Source organism: Archocentrus centrarchus, chromosome 4 (assembly GCF_007364275.1).
Source record: "Archocentrus centrarchus isolate MPI-CPG fArcCen1 chromosome 4, fArcCen1, whole genome shotgun sequence".
Taxonomy (NCBI): domain Eukaryota; kingdom Metazoa; phylum Chordata; class Actinopteri; order Cichliformes; family Cichlidae; genus Archocentrus; species Archocentrus centrarchus.
The window spans coordinates 16012912-16035275 of record NC_044349.1 but is presented as its reverse complement, the minus strand read 5'-3'; the positions used below and the strand labels follow the sequence as shown (position 1 = coordinate 16035275).

At 44.1% G+C, this 22364-nt stretch overlaps 1 protein-coding gene across 1 annotated transcript; it reads left to right on the top strand.

Annotated features, from left to right (window-relative positions):
• Positions 1-16735: 16735 nt before the first annotated feature.
• LOC115778855 (FYVE, RhoGEF and PH domain-containing protein 6-like) lies at positions 16736-19414 on the top strand (the record flags this gene model as incomplete). The annotated part of the gene is given in 11 exon segments (XM_030727209.1): positions 16736-16871; positions 16955-17026; positions 17503-17571; positions 17698-17781; positions 17990-18069; positions 18151-18276; positions 18359-18482; positions 18569-18728; positions 18891-18985; positions 19072-19200; positions 19283-19414. Coding segments are annotated over 11 exon segments (1083 nt in total), but the record flags the coding sequence as incomplete, so codon positions are not given.
• Between the last annotated feature and the right edge of the window lie 2950 nt (positions 19415-22364).

The following is a 22364-nucleotide window of genomic DNA, read 5'->3' as shown; positions in this document are numbered from 1 at the left end:
ATCAGTGAAGCTGATCTAAGATCAGATTACAAACGCTTAAACTGGAAACATTAAAAGAGTTTTTGTGTAAATCTCATTACTCAGAATAACACTTAAAAATAAAATACAAACAACACTTGTTATAAATGTGCGGTTAAAGCTTAAAAGTAGTCTGGAGCATAGTAGTTTGAAGTTTTCATCCTAGACCAATCTCTGTGCTGAAAACGCTGAAACATGCCATAAATGTTCAACCTCCCTCCATCCATTTCACATTTGACAGCACGAGAAAACACACGCAAAAAATCAGAATATATAAGTTTAATTTTTATTTGATATTGATGTTTTTTATATTACGGTCTTTTATAAATTTTTATATGCTTCAAGATTTTAAAAGAAGCATGGCAACGTGGTACCTTAGTCGTCACTGCTGCCCTTACAGCTTCAGCTGAAGGCCTTCGTAAAAGCTTTTCCCACTGCTGAAAAAAACATTGCAATTTTGGACTTCTTTGGAGGACTGTGATCTTCAAGAACCATGTCCAAATGTTTCACAAGACTTTTGCCAAAAGATGAATCTTCTGTAAGTGCAGGATTTTAAACCTGTTCTGGAGATCTAAACTCCCCGAAAAGCCCTTATGATTTTTTTTTGATTTTTCAAAAGCCCTCAGGAACAGAAGGAAGCTTCATCTTTTGCACACCGCTCTGATTCTGCAGTAGCTTCAAAGCATAACTTATTCAGCTGATCAATTATATTGATAACATCAACTGCAATTTCTTCTGGCTGGTAACGCTGGTGCCTCTGAGTGTTCTCAGCTTCGGTGCACTGCTCATCTTCAACGTGTAAATAACGTAGGTTGAAAACATCTTGATTTCCAGTGTGTGCATATTTTCCAGGGTTCGCTGGTTGGCGTCGTTTATGGTCGAAACTACGACACTATCTCAATGTCTTCGAACCTCCGACTTTCGTTCTTGATTAATGAAAACATTCTTGGCAAATGCCAAATGAATCCCTGAAGAATGTTTTCTTTTCAGAGTTTAGAAAGTGTGGAGTGTCAGACATCTGTTTACAAACGGACTGGCCTAATAAACATTCTGGGGGTTAAAGCAGCACCTGAAGGCCTTCGTAAAAGCTTTTCCCACTGCTGAAAAACACCTTGCAACTTTGGACTTCTTGGGAGGAAGGAAGGTATATATCAATAACAATTTTTAAATGTTTGAGAAGACTTTTCCCAAAAGAGAAATCCTCTTTAAGTGCAGCCTTCAATAGCTTTTTTGGAGAGCCATACTTCTTTAAAAGCCTGTAAATCAAGGCCTTGTTAATATCATTCATGTGTTTATCAAGGACTCTGAAGGATTCTGCGCTTGTCACTTTGCGCATCACCAAGTCTATTAGAGAATCCATGGCATCTAAGATTTTCTCCCCATTCTGAGCCCTTATTATTATTATTTTTTTGGATTTCTCAAAGGCCCTCAGGAACAGGAGGAAAATGAAATCTGTGAGAATTTCCTCAGCAAGATAAGATGTTATTTCTAAGGGTTCCTGTGAGTTTTCAGAGCTCGATGACCAACTCTGACCCTCTGTAGGCCTTGGCACAGTCTTGTATCTTTGTTCAGACAGGTCCTGATTTTCTGTGCTTTTACAGCAGCACCTGAAGAGCTTCATGAAAGCTTTTTTCAGTGCTGAAAAACAGCTTCCAACTTTGGGCTCTTTGGCGGAAGGTAGATCTCAATAACAATTTTTAAATGTTTGAGAAGGCTTTTCCCAAACGAGGAATCCTGTTTAAGTGCAGCCGTCAGTAGTTTTTTTGGAGAGCCGTACTTCTTAAAAAGCCTGTAAATAAAGGCCTTGTTAATGTCGTCCATGTTATTCTGTAGGACTCTCAAGGATTCTGCACTTGTAAATTTGTACAGTACCAAGTCTATTAGCGAGTATACCGTGTCCAGGATTTTCATGCTCCAGTCATTTCCCAGCTCATCCAGTCCAGATCCGTTCATAGTGGATTCATTTTCTCATCTGCATTCTTTAATTAAAATGTCTCGTCCTCCCAAAACTGCTTTGAAATATTTAAAACCTTTGGAGGACGATAAGCATCAAGAACGATTTGTAAGTGTTTCAGAATTCAAGAATCAAATTCAATATTCAATAATTTATTGACATATCGAGAAGTTCATAGAAATTTGTTTTGGTTAAGACCCACGTATTGTTTAAAACATACATAAAATATGATCCAATAAAATAAATCAATTAATGCTAAGTAAAATAATATAAGATCGTATAAAAAGTCATAAAACAATACGGAATGGTCTTTTTGACCCGTGGAGACCCCGAAACCCTACCAATAAATAATTTTCTTTTTTTTCCAAGATGCATGACTCCTATTCCAGAATTTTTTTTTTATCCATCAATCCATCCATTTTCTTCCGCTTATCCGGGGCCGGGTCGCGGGGGCAGAAGCCTAAGCAGAGAAGCCCAGGCTTCCCTCTCCCCAGCCACCTCCTCCAGCTCATCCAGAGGGACCCCAAGGCGTTCCCAGGCCAGCCGAGATACATAATCTCTCCAGCGTGTCCTGGGTCTACCACGGGGCCTCTTCCCGGTGGGACATGCCCGGAACACCTCACCCAGGAGGCGGCCAGGAGGCATCCTAATCAGATGCCCGAGCCACCTCAACTGGCTCCTTTCAATGTGGAGGAGCAGCGGCTCTACTCTGAGCCCCTCCTGGATGGCCGCACTCCTCACCTTATCTCTAAGGGAGAGGCCAGCCACCCTTCGAAGGAAACTCATTTCTGCCGCTTGTATTCGCGATCTTATTCTTTCGGTCACTACCCAAAGCTCGTGACCATAGGTGAGGGTAGGAACGTAGATCGACCGGTAAATCAAGAGCTTCGCTTTTACGCTAAGCTCCCTCTTCACCACGACGGACCGGTGCAGCGTCCGCATCACTGCAGAAGCAGCCCCGATCCGCCTGTCGATCTCCCGTTCCCTTCTCCCATCACTCGTGAACAAGACCCCGAGATACTTGAACTCCTCCACTTGAGGCAAGAACTCGTTCCTGAGCCGGAGATGGCACTCCACCCTTTTCCGGCTGAGGACCATGGCCTCAGACTTAGAGGTGCTGATTCTCATGCCAGCCGCTTCACACTCGGCTGCGAACCGTTCCACTGCGAGCTGGAGGCCCCCCCCTGATGAAGCCAACAGAACCACATCATCTGCAAAAAGCAGAGATGAGACTCTGAGGCCACCAAGGAAGAAGCCTTCCGCCACCTGGCTACGCCTAGAAATTCTGTCCATAAAAATTATGAACAGAATCGGTGACAAAGGGCAGCCCTGACGGAGTCCAACACCCACAGGAAACGAATCCGACTTATTACCGGCTATACGGACCAAGCTCTCACTGTGGTTGTACAAGGACTGAATGGCCCGCAACAATGGGCCAGACACCCCATACTCCCGCGGAACCTCCCAAAGGACACCCCGAGGGACACGGTCGAATGCCTTCTCCAAGTCCACAAAGCACATGCAGACTGGTTGGGCAAACTCCCACGCACACTCGAATATCCTTGAGAGGATAAAGAGCTGGTCCAGCGTTCCACGACCAGGACGAAAACCGCATTGTTCCTCCTGAATCCGAGGTTCGACTAACGGACGCACCCTCCTTTCCAGCACCCTGGCATAGACCTTACCGGGGAGGCTGAGTAGTGTGATCCCCCGAAAGTTGGAGCACACCCTCCGGTCTCCCTTCTTAAAGATGGGGACGACCACGCCGGTCTGCCAATCCAATGGCACTGCCCCAGATCTCCACGCGATGTTGCAGAGGCGTGTCAACCAAGACAGCCCTACAACATCCAGAGCCTTCAGGAACTCAGGGCGAATCTCGTCCACCCCAGGGGCTCTGCCACCAAGGAGTTGTTTAACTACCTCAGTGACCTCACCCCCAGTGATGGTCAAGTCATCCCCCTCATCCCCAGACTCTGCTTCCGCTACAGAAGGCGTGTCAGTGGGATTCAGAAGGTCCTCGAAGTATTCCTTCCACCGTCCGACTATAGCCTCAGTTGAAGTCAGCAGCACCCCCCCCCGCACTATAAACAGTGTGAGTGAAGCACTGCTTTCCCCTCCTGAGTCGCCTGACGGTTTGCCAGAATCGCTTCGATGCCGTCCGAAAGTCTTTTTCCATAGCCTCACCGAACTCCTCCCACGCCCGAGTTTTTGCTTTGGCCACTACCCGAGCTGCATTCCGCTTGGCCTGTCGATACCTGTCAGCTGCCTCCGGAGTTCCACAGGCTAACCAAGCACGATAGGACTCTTTCTTCAGCTTGATGGCTCCCTTCACCTCCGGTGACCACCATCTGGTTCGGGGGTTACCACCACGACAGGCACCAACCACCTTGCAGCCACAGCTCTGAGCAGCAGCCTCAACAATGGAGGTGCGGAACATGGTCCATTCGGACTCAATGTCCTCAGCCTCCCTCGGAATGCTGTCGAAGTTCTGCCGGAGGTGGGAGTTGAAGATCTCCCGGACTGGGGCTTCTGCCAGGCGTTCCCAGCGCACCCTCACAATACGTTTAGGTGTGCCAGGTCTGTCCAGCATCTTCCCCCGCCACCTGATCCAACTCACCACCAGGTGGTGATCAGTTGACAGCTCAGCTCCTCTCTTCACCCGAGTGTCCAGAACATACGGCCGCAGATCTGATGATACGATTACAAAATCGATCATCGACCTGCGACCTAGGGTGTCCTGGTGCCATGTGCACTTATGGACATCCTTGTGTTCGAACACGGTGTTTGTTATGGACAAACTGTGGTTTGCACAGAAGTCCAATAACAAAACACCATTCGGGTTCAGATCGGGCAGGCCGTTCCTCCCAATCACGCCCCTCCAGGTCTCACTGTCATTGCCCACATGAGCGTTGAAGTCTCCCAGCAAGACTATGGAGTCACCAGATGGAGCACTCTCCAGCACCCCACCCAGCAACTCCAAAAAGGGTGGGTACCCTGAACTGTCATTCGGCGCATAAGCGCAAACAACAGTCAGGACCCGTTCCCCAGCCCGAAGGCGCAGGGAAACTACCCTCTCGTCCACTGGTGAAAACTCCGACGTACAGGCAGCAAGCCGGGGGGATACAAGAATACCCACCCCAGCTCGCCGCCTCTCACCGAGGGCAACTCCAGACTGGAACAGAGTCCAGCCCTTCTCCAGGAGACTGGTTCCAGAGCCCAGGCCATGCGTTGAGGTGAGCCCAACTATATCTAGTTGGTATCTGTCAACCTCACGCACTAGCTCAGGCTCCTTCCCCACCAGAGAGGTGACATTCCATGTCCCAATAGCCAGTTTCGATAGCCGGGGATCAGTCCGCCAGGGCCTCCGCCCTCGGCCACCGCCCGACACACACTGCACCCGACCCCTACGACACCTCCTGCGGGTGGTGGGCCTGCAGGAGGTGTCGTAGTTTTTTTTTTAATTTTTTTGACAAGACTCTCGATTCATCTGTAGTTTCATGTGATTATTTGAGTATAGTAATATCTGATCATGCACCATTATTATTGGGTATCCAGTTAACTTCCCACAATCATAACCATCCTTTATGGCAATTCAGTTCACTTTTATTGGCAGATAAAGAATTTTGCGACTTTATTTCTAATGCAATTATTGAGTTTCTTGTGTTTAATAAGATTTAAGTAATCTTCTTCTCTCCCTTCTGGGTAGGATTAATGTTGTCAAGATCAATATCTTAAATTTCTTTTCTATTTCAGGCTATTCCTGCCAAAATACTTTTTTTTTTTTTTTTATTCTTCAGAATGATTTATGTGTGGTTTCATTTAGGACCTCTTCACATTTGTAAAAAGTTACTGCAAAGATGTAAACTCAGTGGAGGACTGGCATTGCCTGATTTTCAGTCATACTATTGGGCCGCAAATGTACAAAAAATTTACTGGTTAAAAATCATCCAGTTCCGCTTGGTGGAACTATCATCCTTGTACTGGGTCTTCATTATCTGGTCTAATATTTTCTTCTTTACCTATAAAATGTTCTTTATACGCTAATAATCAAGTTGTTTTTAATACATTGGAAAACTGTTGTCAGTTTAGGAGACATTTTAAATTTGTTGCTGCCTCTTCTTGATTCCCTTTGACTAACAATCATTTTTTTCCTCCGTCTCTTTGTGATCCTTCATTTTCACTTTGGTATCAGAGAGGAATAAAACAAACAAGAAACCTGTTCGCATCTGGTGTATTTAATAGTTTTGCCAATTTACAAATTCAGAATTTTGCCTCTAAATGTTTCCCAAATTTCCCTGCTGTACCCCCTGAACAGCCCTGGGGAAAAAATGCTCTCCTGTAACCCACATCAGAAAGGTCTGATGTCAATGATCTATCATTTTATTTTAACTTTATGTTCTGATTCAAGTGTAAAATATAAAAATGCATGAGATAAAGACGTGGGAATATAACTGATTAAATAGCTTTGGCAAGACGCCATTGGCAAAATATGATCTTCCTCTTGCTTGTGCTTGTCTTAACCTGATTCAGTTTAAAGCGGTACATAGGGTTCATTTCTCCAAATCTAGGCTTTCTGAGATTTACCCAGATATGGAGGATATATGTGATAAATGTAAAGGCTCTCCATGTCAACCACATGTTCTTTTTCTGTCATTAATTGTATCATTTTTGGTCAAGTTACTTTTCAGTTATATGTTCTTTTTTCAGACTGAATCTGCAGCCTTGTCTGCTTCTTGCTATATTTGGTATCCTCAACTCTTCTGTAGTACTAAATTCAGCTCAAAGGGATATTATTGCCTTTACAACCTTAATTGCTAGACGTTCTTTATTGTTACACTGGAAGTCTGATAAATGTCTGTCAGTATCTGGGTTAAAGACATGTTTTTTTTTTTGTTTTTTTTTATTTTAAAGCTCAAGAAAATTAAATATGATACGTGGTTGTACACAAAGGTTTTACCAAAAATGGCAATGTTTTCTTTACTATTTTTCTAACCTGGAGGTTTTGCCCAACTGAATGTGCCTGTTATTGTCATCTTTTGCTTTGGTTATGTGTATCTTTGTATATATCTGATGAGGCTGTTTTTGTTTTTTTCTATGTATTTGTTGACTTTAGTGAGCTGAGATGTGAAGGGGGGTTGGGGGTACGAAAACTTCTTTTTTCCCTGTTATAAGGGCGGAAAAGGGGAAGGGAAGGGGGGCTGTCATGTGTACAGTGTATGGCACATTTTGATGTACCATTTTGTCAGTATTATATTGTTTAATGTGTCAATAGGTGCATATGCCCAATAAGAATTAAACATTTGTTGTAATCTGGTTGTTTGGCACTATTAAAAAATATCTAAAAAAAAAAAAGAAGTCTTTTTGTACAGAAATCTGGTGAGAGGAGGAGTTCCACCACATTTTCCAGAGATCCGGGGGTAACAGACTCTGTGAACCTAACCTGCTAGTTGGGAGGTTTTATCTAAGAAACTGAGTATCTCTCTGACTCCTCCCCTCCTGCTGCACCTGAACCACCTGTCTCACACTCCCATACATTTCCTCATTCATAAAGTCCCTGCAAAGCGATCAGAGGAGCGAATTCATCTGCGGACGTTTGTTTCTACAAGCATTGAAATCCCAGTTAGACGTTAGTTCCTTATTTTTGTACATAACATGAAGCTTTTACACACCGAGCATCCACCATTCACCAGCAGTGGATTCGTGCGCGTGGGGAACAGATCATTATTTCTTTTTTTTTTTTGGTGCTACACAAAGCACTGCAACTGCAACCTCAAGGTCAGCTACAAGCACAAGTATTGCCATCACACTTCAGCAGCAAACCAGTATAAATCATCAGCTTGTGGAACTTGAATTTCATTGAATTTTGTTTATATTCTTAAAAAAAACAAATTTCCTAAGTCTTCTTGAAATGTGTTTGGAATATTAATGTGTATGAGGTCTTAGTCAAGACAAAAGTCACAGTTACACCTTCAAGTAAGTGGGATAAAGTTGTGTCTTCGGTGAGAGATGGGCTATCGTCTTACATGGCTTAGTGCTGTGAATCCACTGCCACCCCAAAAAAGACTGCTGCTCGATTTCGTGCTGGTAGTAAAAATAGGGAGTATAAGGTAGTAAATTGAACTCTAGGATTCCTGTATAAACCCTGTAATGGATTCATTTTCCCAACATGATCTGCATTCTTAACGTAAAATGTCTCATCCTCCCAAAACTGTACTGAAATATTTAAAACCTGTAAAGCTGAGACATTCATTATTATAATTTTGCCTTTATTGATAAAACTTTATATTCATCACAGACTTGGAAAGCTGCCCTGCATGTTTTCAGCTAAATATGGAACTGTGACTGACCTCTGACCTTTAACAGTAACTCAGTGAAACATCTCTGGTGTGGCTGTCAAAGTCATCATCTATCAGTGAAGCTGATCTTAGATCAGATTAGAACCCTAAACTGGAAACATTAAAATAGTTTTTCTGTAAATCTCGTTACTCAGTTTTATCCAGTAATGACAGAAATAATGAAATTATCCATTAATAAATGAATAAAGTGAGGGTGCTATTCCATCAATAGATTCCATTTTTACTGTATGATTATTTAAACAATTAAATGGCCGTAAACTGAACTGTCATGATGCGTTTGTCACTGTGGAGCATTTATTTGTTTTTAGATTTGACATGACAACACTGCCCCCATGTGTTAATAAATGAGAACTGCACTGCACTGGCATGAGGTATGAGTTCGAGTGTGTGGTCCATAAGCAATCTGATGTGATTATTTAACAAAAGAATACAGCAGCTTCAGTGGGCTCCACAGGTGAGCATGTTCCTATACTATACTTATCAATACTACACTTATTAAAATAAGTGTAGTATTGATAAGTATAGTAACCTAACCATAGTAACCATACAGCAGACACTAGAAACATCTATTTTCTAACTGCCTGGCTGCTGCCTGCCAGTCATTTTAGAAACCACATGGTAACTGGTCTGCTACCCCTGTAACTGACTCAGAGTTGGCGTTAGCTCTCTGACTGGAATTGAAAACCAGAGTTTCCCTCATTTTAGGGTTAACAAACCCAGAGTTGTTAACTAAACCTGCTTCCTGGAATAGGCTCGTGATCAAGCTGCGATCATCACACTCAGAATAGAAATGCATGTGATGACTTAACTGCAGTTTTCACACTTTTGATTGGCCTGTTCTGGGCCTCGGGCCACATGTTTGGCAAATGGCAGAGAGAATCTTCACACTTGTATCTAACGCACACGTTTGGTAACATTTCAGGTTCCACGCACCAGGGTTAGAAGAACCACTGAATCTATTAAAGTAAGACTTGTTATAAATGTGCAATTAAAGCTGAAATGTAGTCTTTAGTGTTAGTTTGAAGTTTTCATCCTGGACCAAAAAACTCTGAAACACCTTGCCATAAATGCCCCCCCCACACACACACACACACACACACACACACATCCAGCTCCACATCAAATTCTGCTCTAGTGCCTTAAAATACCAGCACTGTTGACCAGAGCGCACAAATTCAACACTTTTTTTCCCATTTGACAGCACAATAAAACACAACAAAAACTCTGAATATATAGTTAATTTGGATTTTATTTGATATTGATTTTCTTATATTACATATAATAATTTATAATAATTTATAAAAGACTGTCTTTTACAAATTATTATATGTTTGAAGACATATAATAAAACTTTTTTCAAGAAAAAAAAAAAGATAAGATAAGATAAAAAAAAAAATCCCTTATGAGCAAGCACTAGGCGACTCCATTTTAAAAAACTCCATTTTAAAAGGAAGAAACCTCCAGCAGAACCAGGCTCAGGAAAGGGCGGCCATCTGCTGTGACCAGTTGGGGGTATTTGTTATGGCAAACTTCTAATTTTTTAAATAAATTATTATATGCTTCAAGAAGATAAGATAAGATAAGATAAGATAAAACTTTAATAATCCCACGACGGGGAAATTTGTGCATTACAGCAGCTCAATACAGAGAAAAAATGAAAAGGATGAGTAAGAACAAATAACTAAACTAAAAACTAAAATTCAATAGAATAAAATAAAATAGAATAAAATAGCAAAAAACTATACACATATACATAAGCACTATATACATAAATATATATATCAGTGTCAATACCCACATTTACATATACACACATATACACACACACGTCAAAACACTATATAAAGATATCAAAATATTATATACATTTGTAGCCGGTAAGGTAAGGTACACAGCATACACGGTATGCATTATATGGGTGAGTGTAATAAATAAAATGTATCTGACTGTATGGATAAAGTGATGGCAGTGGAGGTAAAGTGTCCAAGTGACTCAAGACATTATGATGTGTTGTACAGTCTAACTACTGTTGGGATGAATGACCTGCGAAAGCGCTCCTTCCTGCAGCGAGGATGTTTCAGTCTCTGACTGAAGGAGCTGCTCAGCTCACCCACGGTCTCATGCAGAGGGTGATGGGGGTTGTCCATGATGGATGTCAGCTTTGCTAACATCCTCCTCTCACCCATCACCATCACAGACTCCAGAGGACATCCCAACACAGAGCTAGACCTCCGCACCAGTTTGTCGATCCTGCTCCTGTCCCTTTCGGTGCATCCACCCCCCCAGCAGGCCACTGCGTAGAAAAGGGCAGATGCTACCACTGAGTCATAAAAAGTCTTTAACAGAGTCCTGCAGACACCAAAGGACCTCAGTCTTCTCAGCAGGTGTAGTCGACTCTGGCCCTTCTTATACAGGACGTCTGTGTTTGTACTCCAGTCCAGCTTGTTATTGAGATGAACACCCAGGTACTTGTAGGAGACCACTGTCTCAATGTCCTTTCCCTGGATGTTCACCAGTGCTGTAGGGGGTGGCTTCCTCCTGAAGTCTATGATCATCTCCTTCGTCTTGCTGGCGTTGATTTGGAGTGCGTTGTTCTCACACCAGCCGACAAAGTCACTGATGACACCCCTGTATTCCTGGTCGTTCCCATCTGATACGCATCCGATGATGGCCGTATCATCTGAGAACTTCTGTAGGTGGCAATGGTCTGAATTGTACCTGAAATCTGAGGTGTACAGACTGAACAGGAAGGGTGAGAGGACAGTGCCCTGTGGCGCCCCCGTGCTGCAGACTACTACATCAGACACACAGTCATGGCACCTCACATACTGTGGTCTGTTGGTGAGGTAGTCGATGATCCATGCCGTCAGCTGCCTGTCCACTCCGGCTCCCTCCATCTTCCCTCTCAACAGTGCAGGCTGGATGGTGTTGAAAGCACTGGAGAAGTCAAAGAACATGACCCTCACAGTGTTCCCTGCCTGCTCTAGGTGAGAGAGGGATCTGTGCAGCAGGTAGATGACGGCATCGTCCACCCCGATGCCAGGCTGGTAGGCGAACTGCAGGGGGTCCAGCGCTGAGCTCACCAGTGGGCGGAGGTGGTGCAGGATGAGCCTCTCCATGGTCTTCATCAGGTGAGAAGTCAAGGCCACAGGTCTGTAGTGGTTGGACTCCCTGGGCTGTGCGATCTTTGGCACTGGAACTATGCAGGAAGTCTTCCACAGTTCAGGGACCCTCTCCAGATTCAGGCTCAGGTTGAAGATGTGCAGGACCACCTGACAGAGCTGGTCTGCACAATCCCTGAGCACTCTGGGGCTGATTCCATCTGGACCCGCTGCCTTCCTGATCTTCGTCTTCCTGAGCTGACTTCTCACCTGATCAGCTGTGAGGTGGATGTGAGGCTGGGTTGGGGTGGGTGATGGGGCTGGCTCCGCTGTGGGTGAGGGTGAGGAGAGTGCAGGCAATGATAGCATTGCACCAGGAGAGAGGGGGGTCAGCATAGAGAAGGGGGCAGATGGGAGCTGAGGGGTGGGGGAGGTGGTCAACGACCCAGAGTCAAATCTATTGAAAAACAGATTCAAGTTGTTAGCCCACCCCCGGTCAGCAGACACTGTGGCTCCTCCATTGTCCTCAAAGTGGCCAGAGATTTTTTTCATGTTTCTCCAGACTTCTCGGACTTTGTTATGTTGGAGCTGTTCCTCCATCTTCCTCCTGAAGCTCTCTTTGCCTCTCCGGATCTTGTATTTTACATCCTTTTGCACTCTCCTCAGTTCCTCCTTGTCTCCAGATCTGAAGGCCCTCTTCTTCACGTTCAGCAGGGCCTTCAGCTCTGGGGTCACCCACGGTTTATTGTTGGAGAAGCACCGTACCTTCTTGGTTGGCACAGTGTTCTCCACACAGAAGTTCATGTAGTCTGTGATGCAGTGGGTGAGGGCGTCGATGTCCTCACCGTGAGGCCTGCAGAGTTCCTGCCAGTCTGTACATTCAAAACAGTCTCTCAGGGCCTCACTGCAGTCCTCAGACCACAGTCTTATTGTCTTCTTGGTGGGGGGTTTCCTCTTCACAATGGGGGTGTAGGTGGGGTGAAGAATGACCAGGTTGTGGTCTGAGTGGCCAAGCGGGGGTAGAGGTGATGAGCTGTAAGCCTCCTTTGTGTTAGCAAACAGCAGGTCTAGAGTTTTATTGTCCCTTGTGTGGCAGTCAACATATTGGGTGAAGTTAGGGAGAGTGGAAGAAGGTGAGGCATGGTTGAAGTCCCCAGAGATGATAATCAGGGACTGCGGATGTGCCGTCTGTAACTGAGAGACGGTGGTGTGGATGTCCTCACAGGCTGCTGTAGCGTCGGCCGACGGCGGGATGTAAACAGTTAACACAATAACATGTGAAAACTCCCGGGCCAGGTGGTATGGCCGAACGCTAACCGCTAACAGTTCAATGTCTTTGGTACAGCGCTGCTCCTTCACAGTGATGTGTCCTGGGTTACACCATCTCTCATTAACGTACATCGCCAGTCCCCCACCTCTCCTCTTACCACTCTCCCGCATGCTCCGGTCCGCTCTCACCAGTTGAAAGCCCTCCAATGTTACTACGGAGTCCGGTGTGTGATCCGTGAGCCAAGTCTCCGTGAACAGCAGGAGGCTGCTCTGCTGGTACTCCCACTGCAGTCTGGTTAGCGCCGCCAGCTCTTCCATCTTGTTGGGTAAAGATCTTACGTTACCCATGAGAATAGATGGAATGCTCGGTTTGTACCGTCTCCTCCTCTCCCGGTACTTCGCTCCAGCTCTGCATCCCCTCCTCCGACGCCGTAATTCCTTCGGAATCTCGGGTCTCTCCTCCGGGAGTACGCTCCTGTTGCACAGGGCTAACAGCTGATCCCGGCTGTAAACAATAGAGTGGCTCACCGGTTCTCCAGATGAAGTGGTGAAAAGTCCCAAAAAGAGTATAAGGAATGCCACTACTCTAATGAAACTTCGCAGGTCCATGACGGGTTTGATATCTAATATAACTACTAAACTAAGAGTCTGAAAGAAAAACTAAAAACACAAGAAAAACACACAAGAAAGGGAAGTAACCTGGAGCTGCAGTAACAGGCTGCCTACCGTGGCGCCATCTTGGAAAAAAAAAGAAAAAAAAAAGAAGCATGGCAACATGATCATTTAGCCCTAACAGCAGCAGCTGAAGGGCTGCCTGAAAGCTTTCCCCACTGCTGATAAAAATGCTGCAATTCTGGACTTCTTTGGAGGACTGTAAGCATCCAGAACGATGTCCAAGTGTTTCACGAGACTGTTGACAAAAGATGAATTTTCTGTAAGCGCAGCGTTTAAAAGCTGTTCTGGAGATCCAAACTCCTTGAAGAGCCTGTTACTGATGGCCTTGTTAATACCATCCATGTGTTTATCAAGGACTCTCAAAGATTCTGCGCTTGTCACTTTGTGCATCAAGTCTATTAGAGAATCCATGGCACCTAGGATTTTCTCCCCATTCTGAGCCCTTATTATTATTTTGGATTTCTCAAAGGCCCTCAGGAACAGGAGGAAAATGAAATCTGTAAGAATTTCCTCAGCAGCATAAGGTGTAATTTCTAAGGATTCCTGTGAGGTTTCAGGGCTCGATGACCAACTCTGACCCTCTGTAGGCCTTGGCACAGTCTTGTGTCTTTGTTCAGACAGGTCCTGATTTTCTGTGCTTTTACAGCAGCACCTGAAGAGCTTCATAAAAGCTTTTTTCAGTGCTGAAAAACAGCTTCCAACTTTGGGCTTCTTTGGCGGAAGGTAGATGTCAATAACAATTTTTAAATGTTTGAGAAGGCTTTTCCCAAACGAGGAATCCTGTTTAAGTGCAGCCGTCAATAGTTTTTTTGGAGAGCCATACTTCTTAAAAAGCCTGTAGATCAAGGCCTTGTTAATGTCATCCATGTTATTCTGTAGGACTCTTAAGGATTCTGCACTTGTAAATTTGTACAGCACCAAGTCTATTAGTGAGTACACCGTGTCCAGGATTTTTTCACCATTCTGAACCTTTTTGAAGCTTTTCTTCAGTCTTTCAAAGGCTCTGATGAAAAGAAGGAACATGAAACGTCTGACAGTTCTCCTAGCAGCAGAAGGTGACATTTCTGAGGGTTCCTTCTCTCCGTTTGTGGAGCTGGATGGAGGTCTTTGACCCTCTGTAGGCTTTGTGTGAGCAACTGGTGCAGTCTCAGACCTTTCTGCAGACAGGTCCTGCTCTACTGCACTCACACAGGAGGTGGGCTCATTTTGGGGAACAGAAATCTCACTTGAATGTGGGAAAGATGTAGACAGTTTGTCACTTTCTTTTTCCTCTGTTGCCTTCATCGCTATTACAAATGCTTTTTGGATCTTTTTCACGGCACCAACAATTTTGTCGCTTTGTACAGTTTGATCCCATTCTTCGTTCTCCAACCACAGAAGAATCTTCTGTAAGAACTTTTCCACTGCGTCTTCTACAGACGCGTAGAGGACCTCAGGAGAAAAGGGCACCTCTCCTGTTGGGTGTGGAGTTCTAGAGATGACAGAATCTAAGAGACTTCCTTCCTGTGCCATTGCTGGGATGGGATATGCATGAAGCCTCTGGAGGTGGTCACAAATTTTATCTGTCACCTGCCTTGAAAACATCTTACATTCCAGGGTGTGCCTGTTTTCCAGGGTTTTTTTCGTACTGCCAAGATCTTTTCTGTTTAATTTATCAAACAGCTGATAAAGATCAGGTTTGATGGTTTTAAAACCCAATGATTCCATAGCTGGTATTTTTAGGGACTGACTGGAAGACCTGGGAGACTCTGAATGACGAATTTCTGGGACTTCACCTGTTGAATTTCCATTCACTACACTTTCTGTGGAGCCTGAAGATTTGTCTGGTTCTTCAAGACAGATGAGGAACCTTATACTTTTCACCACTTGCCGTTTCAGCCCTCTGGTGAGTTTTTTAAATTGCTTTCTGGCATATCTTAAGAAGTGGCTTCTATATATTTCTTCCTCATTAATTGTTGTGAGTGAGGTCAATGAGGAGAAAGAGTCTCTCACCTTTTCGATGAGTAACCCCACATCAACATCATCTTTCTCCTCAGATTGAACGCGCTTCTTCGCATCCAGTTTATCAATGATCGCAATGACAGCCTCAGTTGCAATCATTTCAGCTAGGGTGCAGGGACACTGGACAGCTTCATCTTTTGCACACCGCTCTGATTCTGCAGTAGCTTCAATGCATAGCTTATTCAGCTGATCAATTATTATATTGATAACATCAACTGCAATTTCTTCTGGCTGGTAACGCTGGTGCCTCTGTGTGTTCTCAGCTTCGGTGCACTGCTCATCTTCAACATGTAAATAAGGCAGGTTGTTTTTTATTGCCTTCAGGGCCTCGTCTATAATCAGCATGTGTTTAGCAGTGAGTGGCATTCCTATTTCCTGCATGGAAAAAAGGCTGCTCATTTTACCTGCACATCTTTTCAGATATGAAACAGTTTGAGAAACCATGCATCCAAGCTTTTTAATATCTGCCACTTTTATGCTGACATAAACAGCAGGAGCTGGCCGCAATTCTGGGTTCTCTACAAGCAGAGACACAGCTGAGTTGACTTTATTAATGATCTCCTCCTCGATCATCTGTGTCAGCTCCTCGGTGCAGTCACATGCTTCCTGGGGGATGTTGAGAGCTCTGGCGATGCCGGCTGAGAGAGCGTCTCCCAGGTTAACTTTTCCCAAAGCTGTGCCATGATCTGTTTGGGACTCCTGATCCGTCGTCATCTGGCGCTGAACAGCCGGGAGTCCCGTTTTAAGGACATGTACAGAAACCGTCTGAATGATTTCTGCAATCATGTCAGCACAGGTAGCCTGCAGATCAGCGTCCCAGACTCCTGTTTTAATCATAGCCCATTGAATATCAGTGAGCTTTTTATAAAATTTATTGATGGCAGGAGAAATCGCTTCTACAGTTACTCGGTGATCTTCCGTTCCGCGGTTCATGATTATTGCTTCAGTTTTATTTCCGTAGCTGAGAAACATTCTGAGCCGTGCGGTCTTAAAGCCTCTGTTTGAGCCAAGCGTGACGTCAGTTTGACATAAAAAACCTTCAATGGAATTCCCGGCGGCGTTCTGTGACACGTCATCAAAACCACTAGCGCGCGCATGCGCACATCTGTGAAGCGGCGATTAAAGTTGAAATCCGAAAAAAAACAAACAAACAAAAAAAACCACGAACGACTGAAGCTGTAAGAGCTGAAATCAGATTTCGGAAAAGTGACTTTTACATATATTTTATTTATCCAAGTGAAAACTGCTACTGGTATTAAAAATGCCTTTTTGTAGAGAAATCTGGTATTTTCCACAGATCAGCGGGGAGCGAAAGAAACAACAGCCGGAAGTTCGGAAACACGGTGCGGATTCACCAGCATGAAGCCGCCTCAGTCACAACAATAAAATAAAACGTGCTCCCTGTTTTCCGCCTTTGTGCCGGACACAGTAACAGTGACGGTTTATCTTTGCTCTCCACGCAGCTGCCCTCAGCATCGTGACATCATGAAACACGGGGTAACACCTGGCTCCCTTTAAAGCCTTTCAGCGTTTTGCGGTGAAGGAAAAGCGTTTGAGCTGTTTGTTGGTTTGTTTTGCAGGATAACTTTCAGAAGCTGATGCAGATTCAGTACAGCCTCAACGGGCACCATGAGATCGTCCAGCCGGGCAGGGTGCGTCTCAAAAGGCCCCGACAATCGCACTGTTGCATTCAGAGTTTTATTGTTGTAGATTATATAAGGACCATTAACAGTAATAATATAACAGCATAAAACACAGTGAGAAAGTGCTTCACAATTTGGATAAAAGCCACACATAAAGAAGTGCACATATGCCAACGTACCAGCGCACACTTGGTTAAGGAACATTAACACAAATAAGTAACACAAGCAGTGTTAACATGGCATGTAGTAATCAAAATTAGAGCACCATCTCTACATAATAATTAGCAGTTGAACTAAAGTGTGCCTGGCCTGTTATTTAATAGTGCTGTATGTTCTCAATGAGATTAAACACAATCCAGTCAGCTGAGGTTATTATAATGGCTGTGACTGTGCAGGTGTGTCACACCTTTGTGACATTATAAAGTTACCGATCGGCCCCTGAACTCACACTCAAACACACACCCCGCATGTGTCCATGTGTGCAGGTGTTTCTGAAGGAGGGCACTCTGATGAAGCTGTCCAGGAAAGTCATGCAGCCACGGATGTTCTTCCTGGTGAGCAGCCGGTGAATTCACCACAGCTCAGATTTCCTCCTCACAGCCGAGGAAATGAAATCTACCTTCACCACTGCACTTGCACTTGGCTGCTTCATTTTTTTGTGTTTCTTTTCATTTCTTCAGTTTAATGACGCTCTCATGTACACCACTCCAGTCCAGTCTGCCCAGTATAAACTCAACAGTGTCCTCTCGCTGGCTGGGATGAAGGTTAGAGACTGATGTGTTTTTTCCCACCATTTTTAAAGTGTCTTTCTATTATGAGGTGTATGTGGCCTGCAGGTCTTGAGTTTGACACACCTAAAATCATTGAATGTGTGTTTTGATGTTTTATCTACACTGAAATATTGACTGTAGTTAATTATTGATGCGCCCGGGCTGAGTGTGCAGCAGCAGTTTCAGCTTCCTGGTGTTTCAGGTGAGTAAGCCCAGCCAGGAGGCCTATCAGAACGAGCTGAACATCGAAAGCGTCGAGCGCTCTTTCATCTTGTCTGCAAGGTCAGCACTCGGGCGAGTACTGCATCAGATTTTGTGCGTCGTGAGCTGTAAACTCAAAAAAAGTACTGATTGTGTTCACAGCTCAGCTACCGAGAGAGACGACTGGCTGGAGGCCATCGCCAAAGCCATAGACGACTACACGAAGAAGAAAATCACCTTCATATCGAGTCGAAGTCAGGAGGAGGTAAAAGCACAAAGTCTGTGTGGGTGTTAGGTGTGAAGATTTCACCTTTCACCTCCATATAAACCTTAAGCCTTTCTGCCCTCAGGCGGAGGGCGTTGTTGACAGCGGGGCCCCGTTAGGTTCAAAGGCTCCCATCTGGATCCCGGACCTGAGGGCCACCATGTGCATGATCTGCACCTGCGAGTTCACCCTCACTTGGAGGAGGCACCACTGTCGCGCCTGTGGAAAGGTCTGCACCACCATAACAACTGCTACTCCTTCACCTTTTGTGTTATACGAGGCCCGTCTCACGGGAGCTCCATGTCCATCCCACAGGTGGTGTGTCAGGCGTGCTCCACCAACAAATACTAGCTGGAGTACTTAAAGAATCAACCAGCTCGCGTGTGTGATCACTGCTTTGCAAAGCTGCAGGAGAACAGTAAGTAAAGAGGAAGGTTGCACTGGAGAGTCAGCAGCAGGATGTCACATTTTAAGAGTTGCTGTCGTGGAAGGACATGAAAAGGCCCACAGCAGCAAAGATGTGAAAGCCGAGGGTTTTATAGTATGAAAAACACAACCTTGTCCTTTATTACGTTGTAGTTTATTTACTTTTGGTGTAATGTTTTATTCTATATATCGACTTTCTACCATGTTTTAGGTGACCGCTGTGCTTCGACATCAATTTCTCCCATCAAATCTGGAGCTTTCTCCTTCACCAGAAAACAGAAGAAGATTCCTGCTGCACTGAAAGAGGTAAACTGGCTAAATATGTGTCAGCCGTGTGATAGTTTGCATCTTTGGCACTGGGAGGATTCATTTATCTGATGTTGTTTATCCAGGTGTCTGCCAACACAGAGAACTCCTCCATGAGCGGCTATCTAAACAGGTCAAAAGGCAACAAGAAGCAGTGGAAGAGGCTGTGGTTTGTCATAAAGAATAAAGTCCTGTACACCTACGCTGCCAGCGAAGTACTCACACTGAGCCATCTTGTGGTTTCCTATAGACTGTGCAGTTTTTCCAGACGTATTAAATGCTTCCTTTTCCTTCTAGGATGTGGCGGCGTTAGAGAGCCAACCTTTGCTGGGCTTCTTCCTGAGAGAGGAGAAGAACGGGCCAGCTCAGAAGCTGCAGTTTAAGCTGTATCACAAAAACACACTGTTTTACATCTTCAAAGCTGATGACATTCAATTCAATTCAATTTTCAATTCAATTCAATTCAATTCAATTTTATTTATATAGTGCCAAATCACAACAAACTGTCGCCTCAAGGCGCTTTGTATTGTGGGTAAAGACCCTACAATAATACAGAGAAAACCCAACAGTCAAAACGACCCCCTATGAGCAGCACTTGGCGACAGTGGAAAGAAAAAACTCCCTTTTAACAGGAAGAAACCTCCAGCAGAACCAGGCTCAGGGAGGGGCAGTCATCTGCCGCGACCGGTTGGGCTGAGGGGAGAGAAAGACATGCTGTGGAAGAGAGCCAGAGATTAATATCAATTAATGATTAAATGCAGAGTGGAGTATAAACAAAGTAAATAAGGTGAATGAGAAACAGTGCATTATGTGAACGCCCCAGCAGACTAGGCCTATAGCAGCATAACTAAGGGATGGTTCAGGGTCACCTGATCCAGCCCTAACTATAAGCTTTATCATAAAGGAAAGTTTTAAGCCTAATCTTAAAAATAGAGAGGGTGTCTGTCTCCCGAATCCAAGCTGGAAGCTGGTTCCACAGAAGAGGCGCCTGAAAGCTGAAGGCTCTGCCTCCCATTCTACTCTTAAGTATCCGAGGAACCACAAGTAAGCCAGCAGTCTGAGAGCGAAGTGCTCTGTTGGGGTGATATGGTACTATGAGGTCTTTGAGATAAGATGGTCCCCACAGCGCAGAGGTATCAGACACACACTGCAACCATGCTGTACTTCCAAAGATTTTGGTTTGCTCTCCAGCATTTGTGGTAACAGCAGAGCTCAGTTTAATGTGACATGAAAGAGGTGCTTGATGCCAGTGTGGCTGTTTATAGTGCAGCCAAACAAACTTGCTCGTTTTTAATATCCAGGCAGCAATGATCTGATTTGATGCTGCATTCTCACTGCTGAAAAACACATTTTAAACCACTTCTCAGAGGCCTCAGAGTTTCTCCTTATCACTTGTTTTGGTTTCCTTGTTGTCTCCTCCACGTCTGCGTCTGACCATCACCAGAGCCCCGAATATCTGAGATTGATAAACACATACCCACCAAGAACACACTGTGCCTGGCTGACACCAAACATTATGTGCTTCTGTGTCATTAATCAGTTATGTTTATTTTCCAGTCTAAGACAGATTTCTCAGGCAAATAAATGTATAGATGGTAAGAGCAAACATATACCATGAGTATATTTGAAACTTCATAAAAACTCATTTCCTTCAGGCTCTAACAGCCTGACTGAGCACTGAGTTTTCAGGGTAAATTTGTTATTACCAGTTACGAGTGCAAAGTATCACTAATTTCTGTTGAGAGTTTAATCATGTAACAGGGTGGGCTTTTACTGTGAAAATCTGGCTTCAACATGGAAACAGAAAGTGGACATTCTGCTCTGTAGGTTCATCTCTCTGGTTCAGAGATTTTTAGAAACGTATCACAAAACATCCTGGCGACAACTCAAAGTGTCACAAATATTATTGTAGATATTTTTAAATACAACGTGCATTTTTGCCTGTTGAGCCACATTAGAAGTGGTGAAAGACTAATACTGTACATTAAAGAGCAATGCTGACATTTTTTATTAAGCCAAGAGCTAATATTTATAAAATAGGAAGATTTATTGTTTTTATAAAAAGCGCAGGCTCCCTTTAACTGTGGGGGTCTGGGTTTGTTTGGAGATACTTTCCATTCAAAATCATTTTATTTTTAATACACAGGGCTTTTTTTTTATGAGCTCATGTGATTTGAAGCTGACAGTCGGTTGCTAGCAGATCTCCCAGGTACCAGTTGCCTACAAAACCTTCTAATGTATTTTCTTACCCTGTCATCAGTGGCATCATGTGGCATCATTGGTAGTAGCTTCAAAGGCTGGTCTTGAAGCCGAGAGAGGTTTATGTGTGAACAAGCCTTTGACTGGTACTGTAGCTGAGGCAAAGAGTGAGTGTTATCTTAACAGATGCTGTTGCATTTCCTGTTATTTCTGGCAATTTAATAAACAAAACTGTATTTTATGAATTTCTCCTTATCAACAAAATGTATGTTAAACCCCACTTTGAAAAAAAGGCTACAAAGTATTTTTTTGTGATTCCATCAGCTTGTCCAGATCAAAATGCATCATCATCACACTCAGAACAGAAATGCATGTGATGACTTAACTGCAGTTTTCACACTTTTGAGGGTCCAGTTCTGGGCCTTGGGCCACACGTTTTGCACCCCTGTTATATCTGTAGTTAATTAAGTCATTTATCTAGCTGCAAGGGTGCATTTAGGTAACATTACAATTTTTACCACCATGTATTATGTATTGATTTGAACCACTGAAAACCATTTAAATCAAACCTGTTATACAGCTGTGACCACAGCCGAAAGGTTGTGTTACACATAGTGGATAATAAAAAGTAAATAATTTTTCAAAATTGGTAATGTTTTAGGATGAAACTGGAAAAGTAAACCAAAATATATCTGAATGGAGTCTGGCAAAGAGCAGACGCGCCAGGGTTAGAAGAATCACTGAAATCCATTAAAACAACACTTGTTATAAATGTGCAATTAAAGCTGAAATGTAGTCTCGAGCATAGTAGTTTGAAGTTTTCATCCTGGACCAAAAAACTCTGAAACGAGTGAAGCGAAGAGAGGCGGGGCAGTGTGAAGTTGTGCAGATCCGATATTCAGTATCGGTATCGGTCCGATACTGGGCTAAATTACTGGAATCGGATATCGGAAAGAAATAAAAAAATGTAATCCGATACATTAAATAATGTTTCGCTCACATTAGCTGCATTACAGGGCTCAGTCGTCTTCTTCTTCTTGTGGGTTTGCGGTTGACCAAACCAGCTTAGAGCTGCATTACCACCACCTACTGGAATGGAGTGGATCAGGAGTTAGAAAACAACCCCCTCAGATCCTCCGTCGCTGCGACGGATTCCCTTTGACACTGAGCGATCACCGCT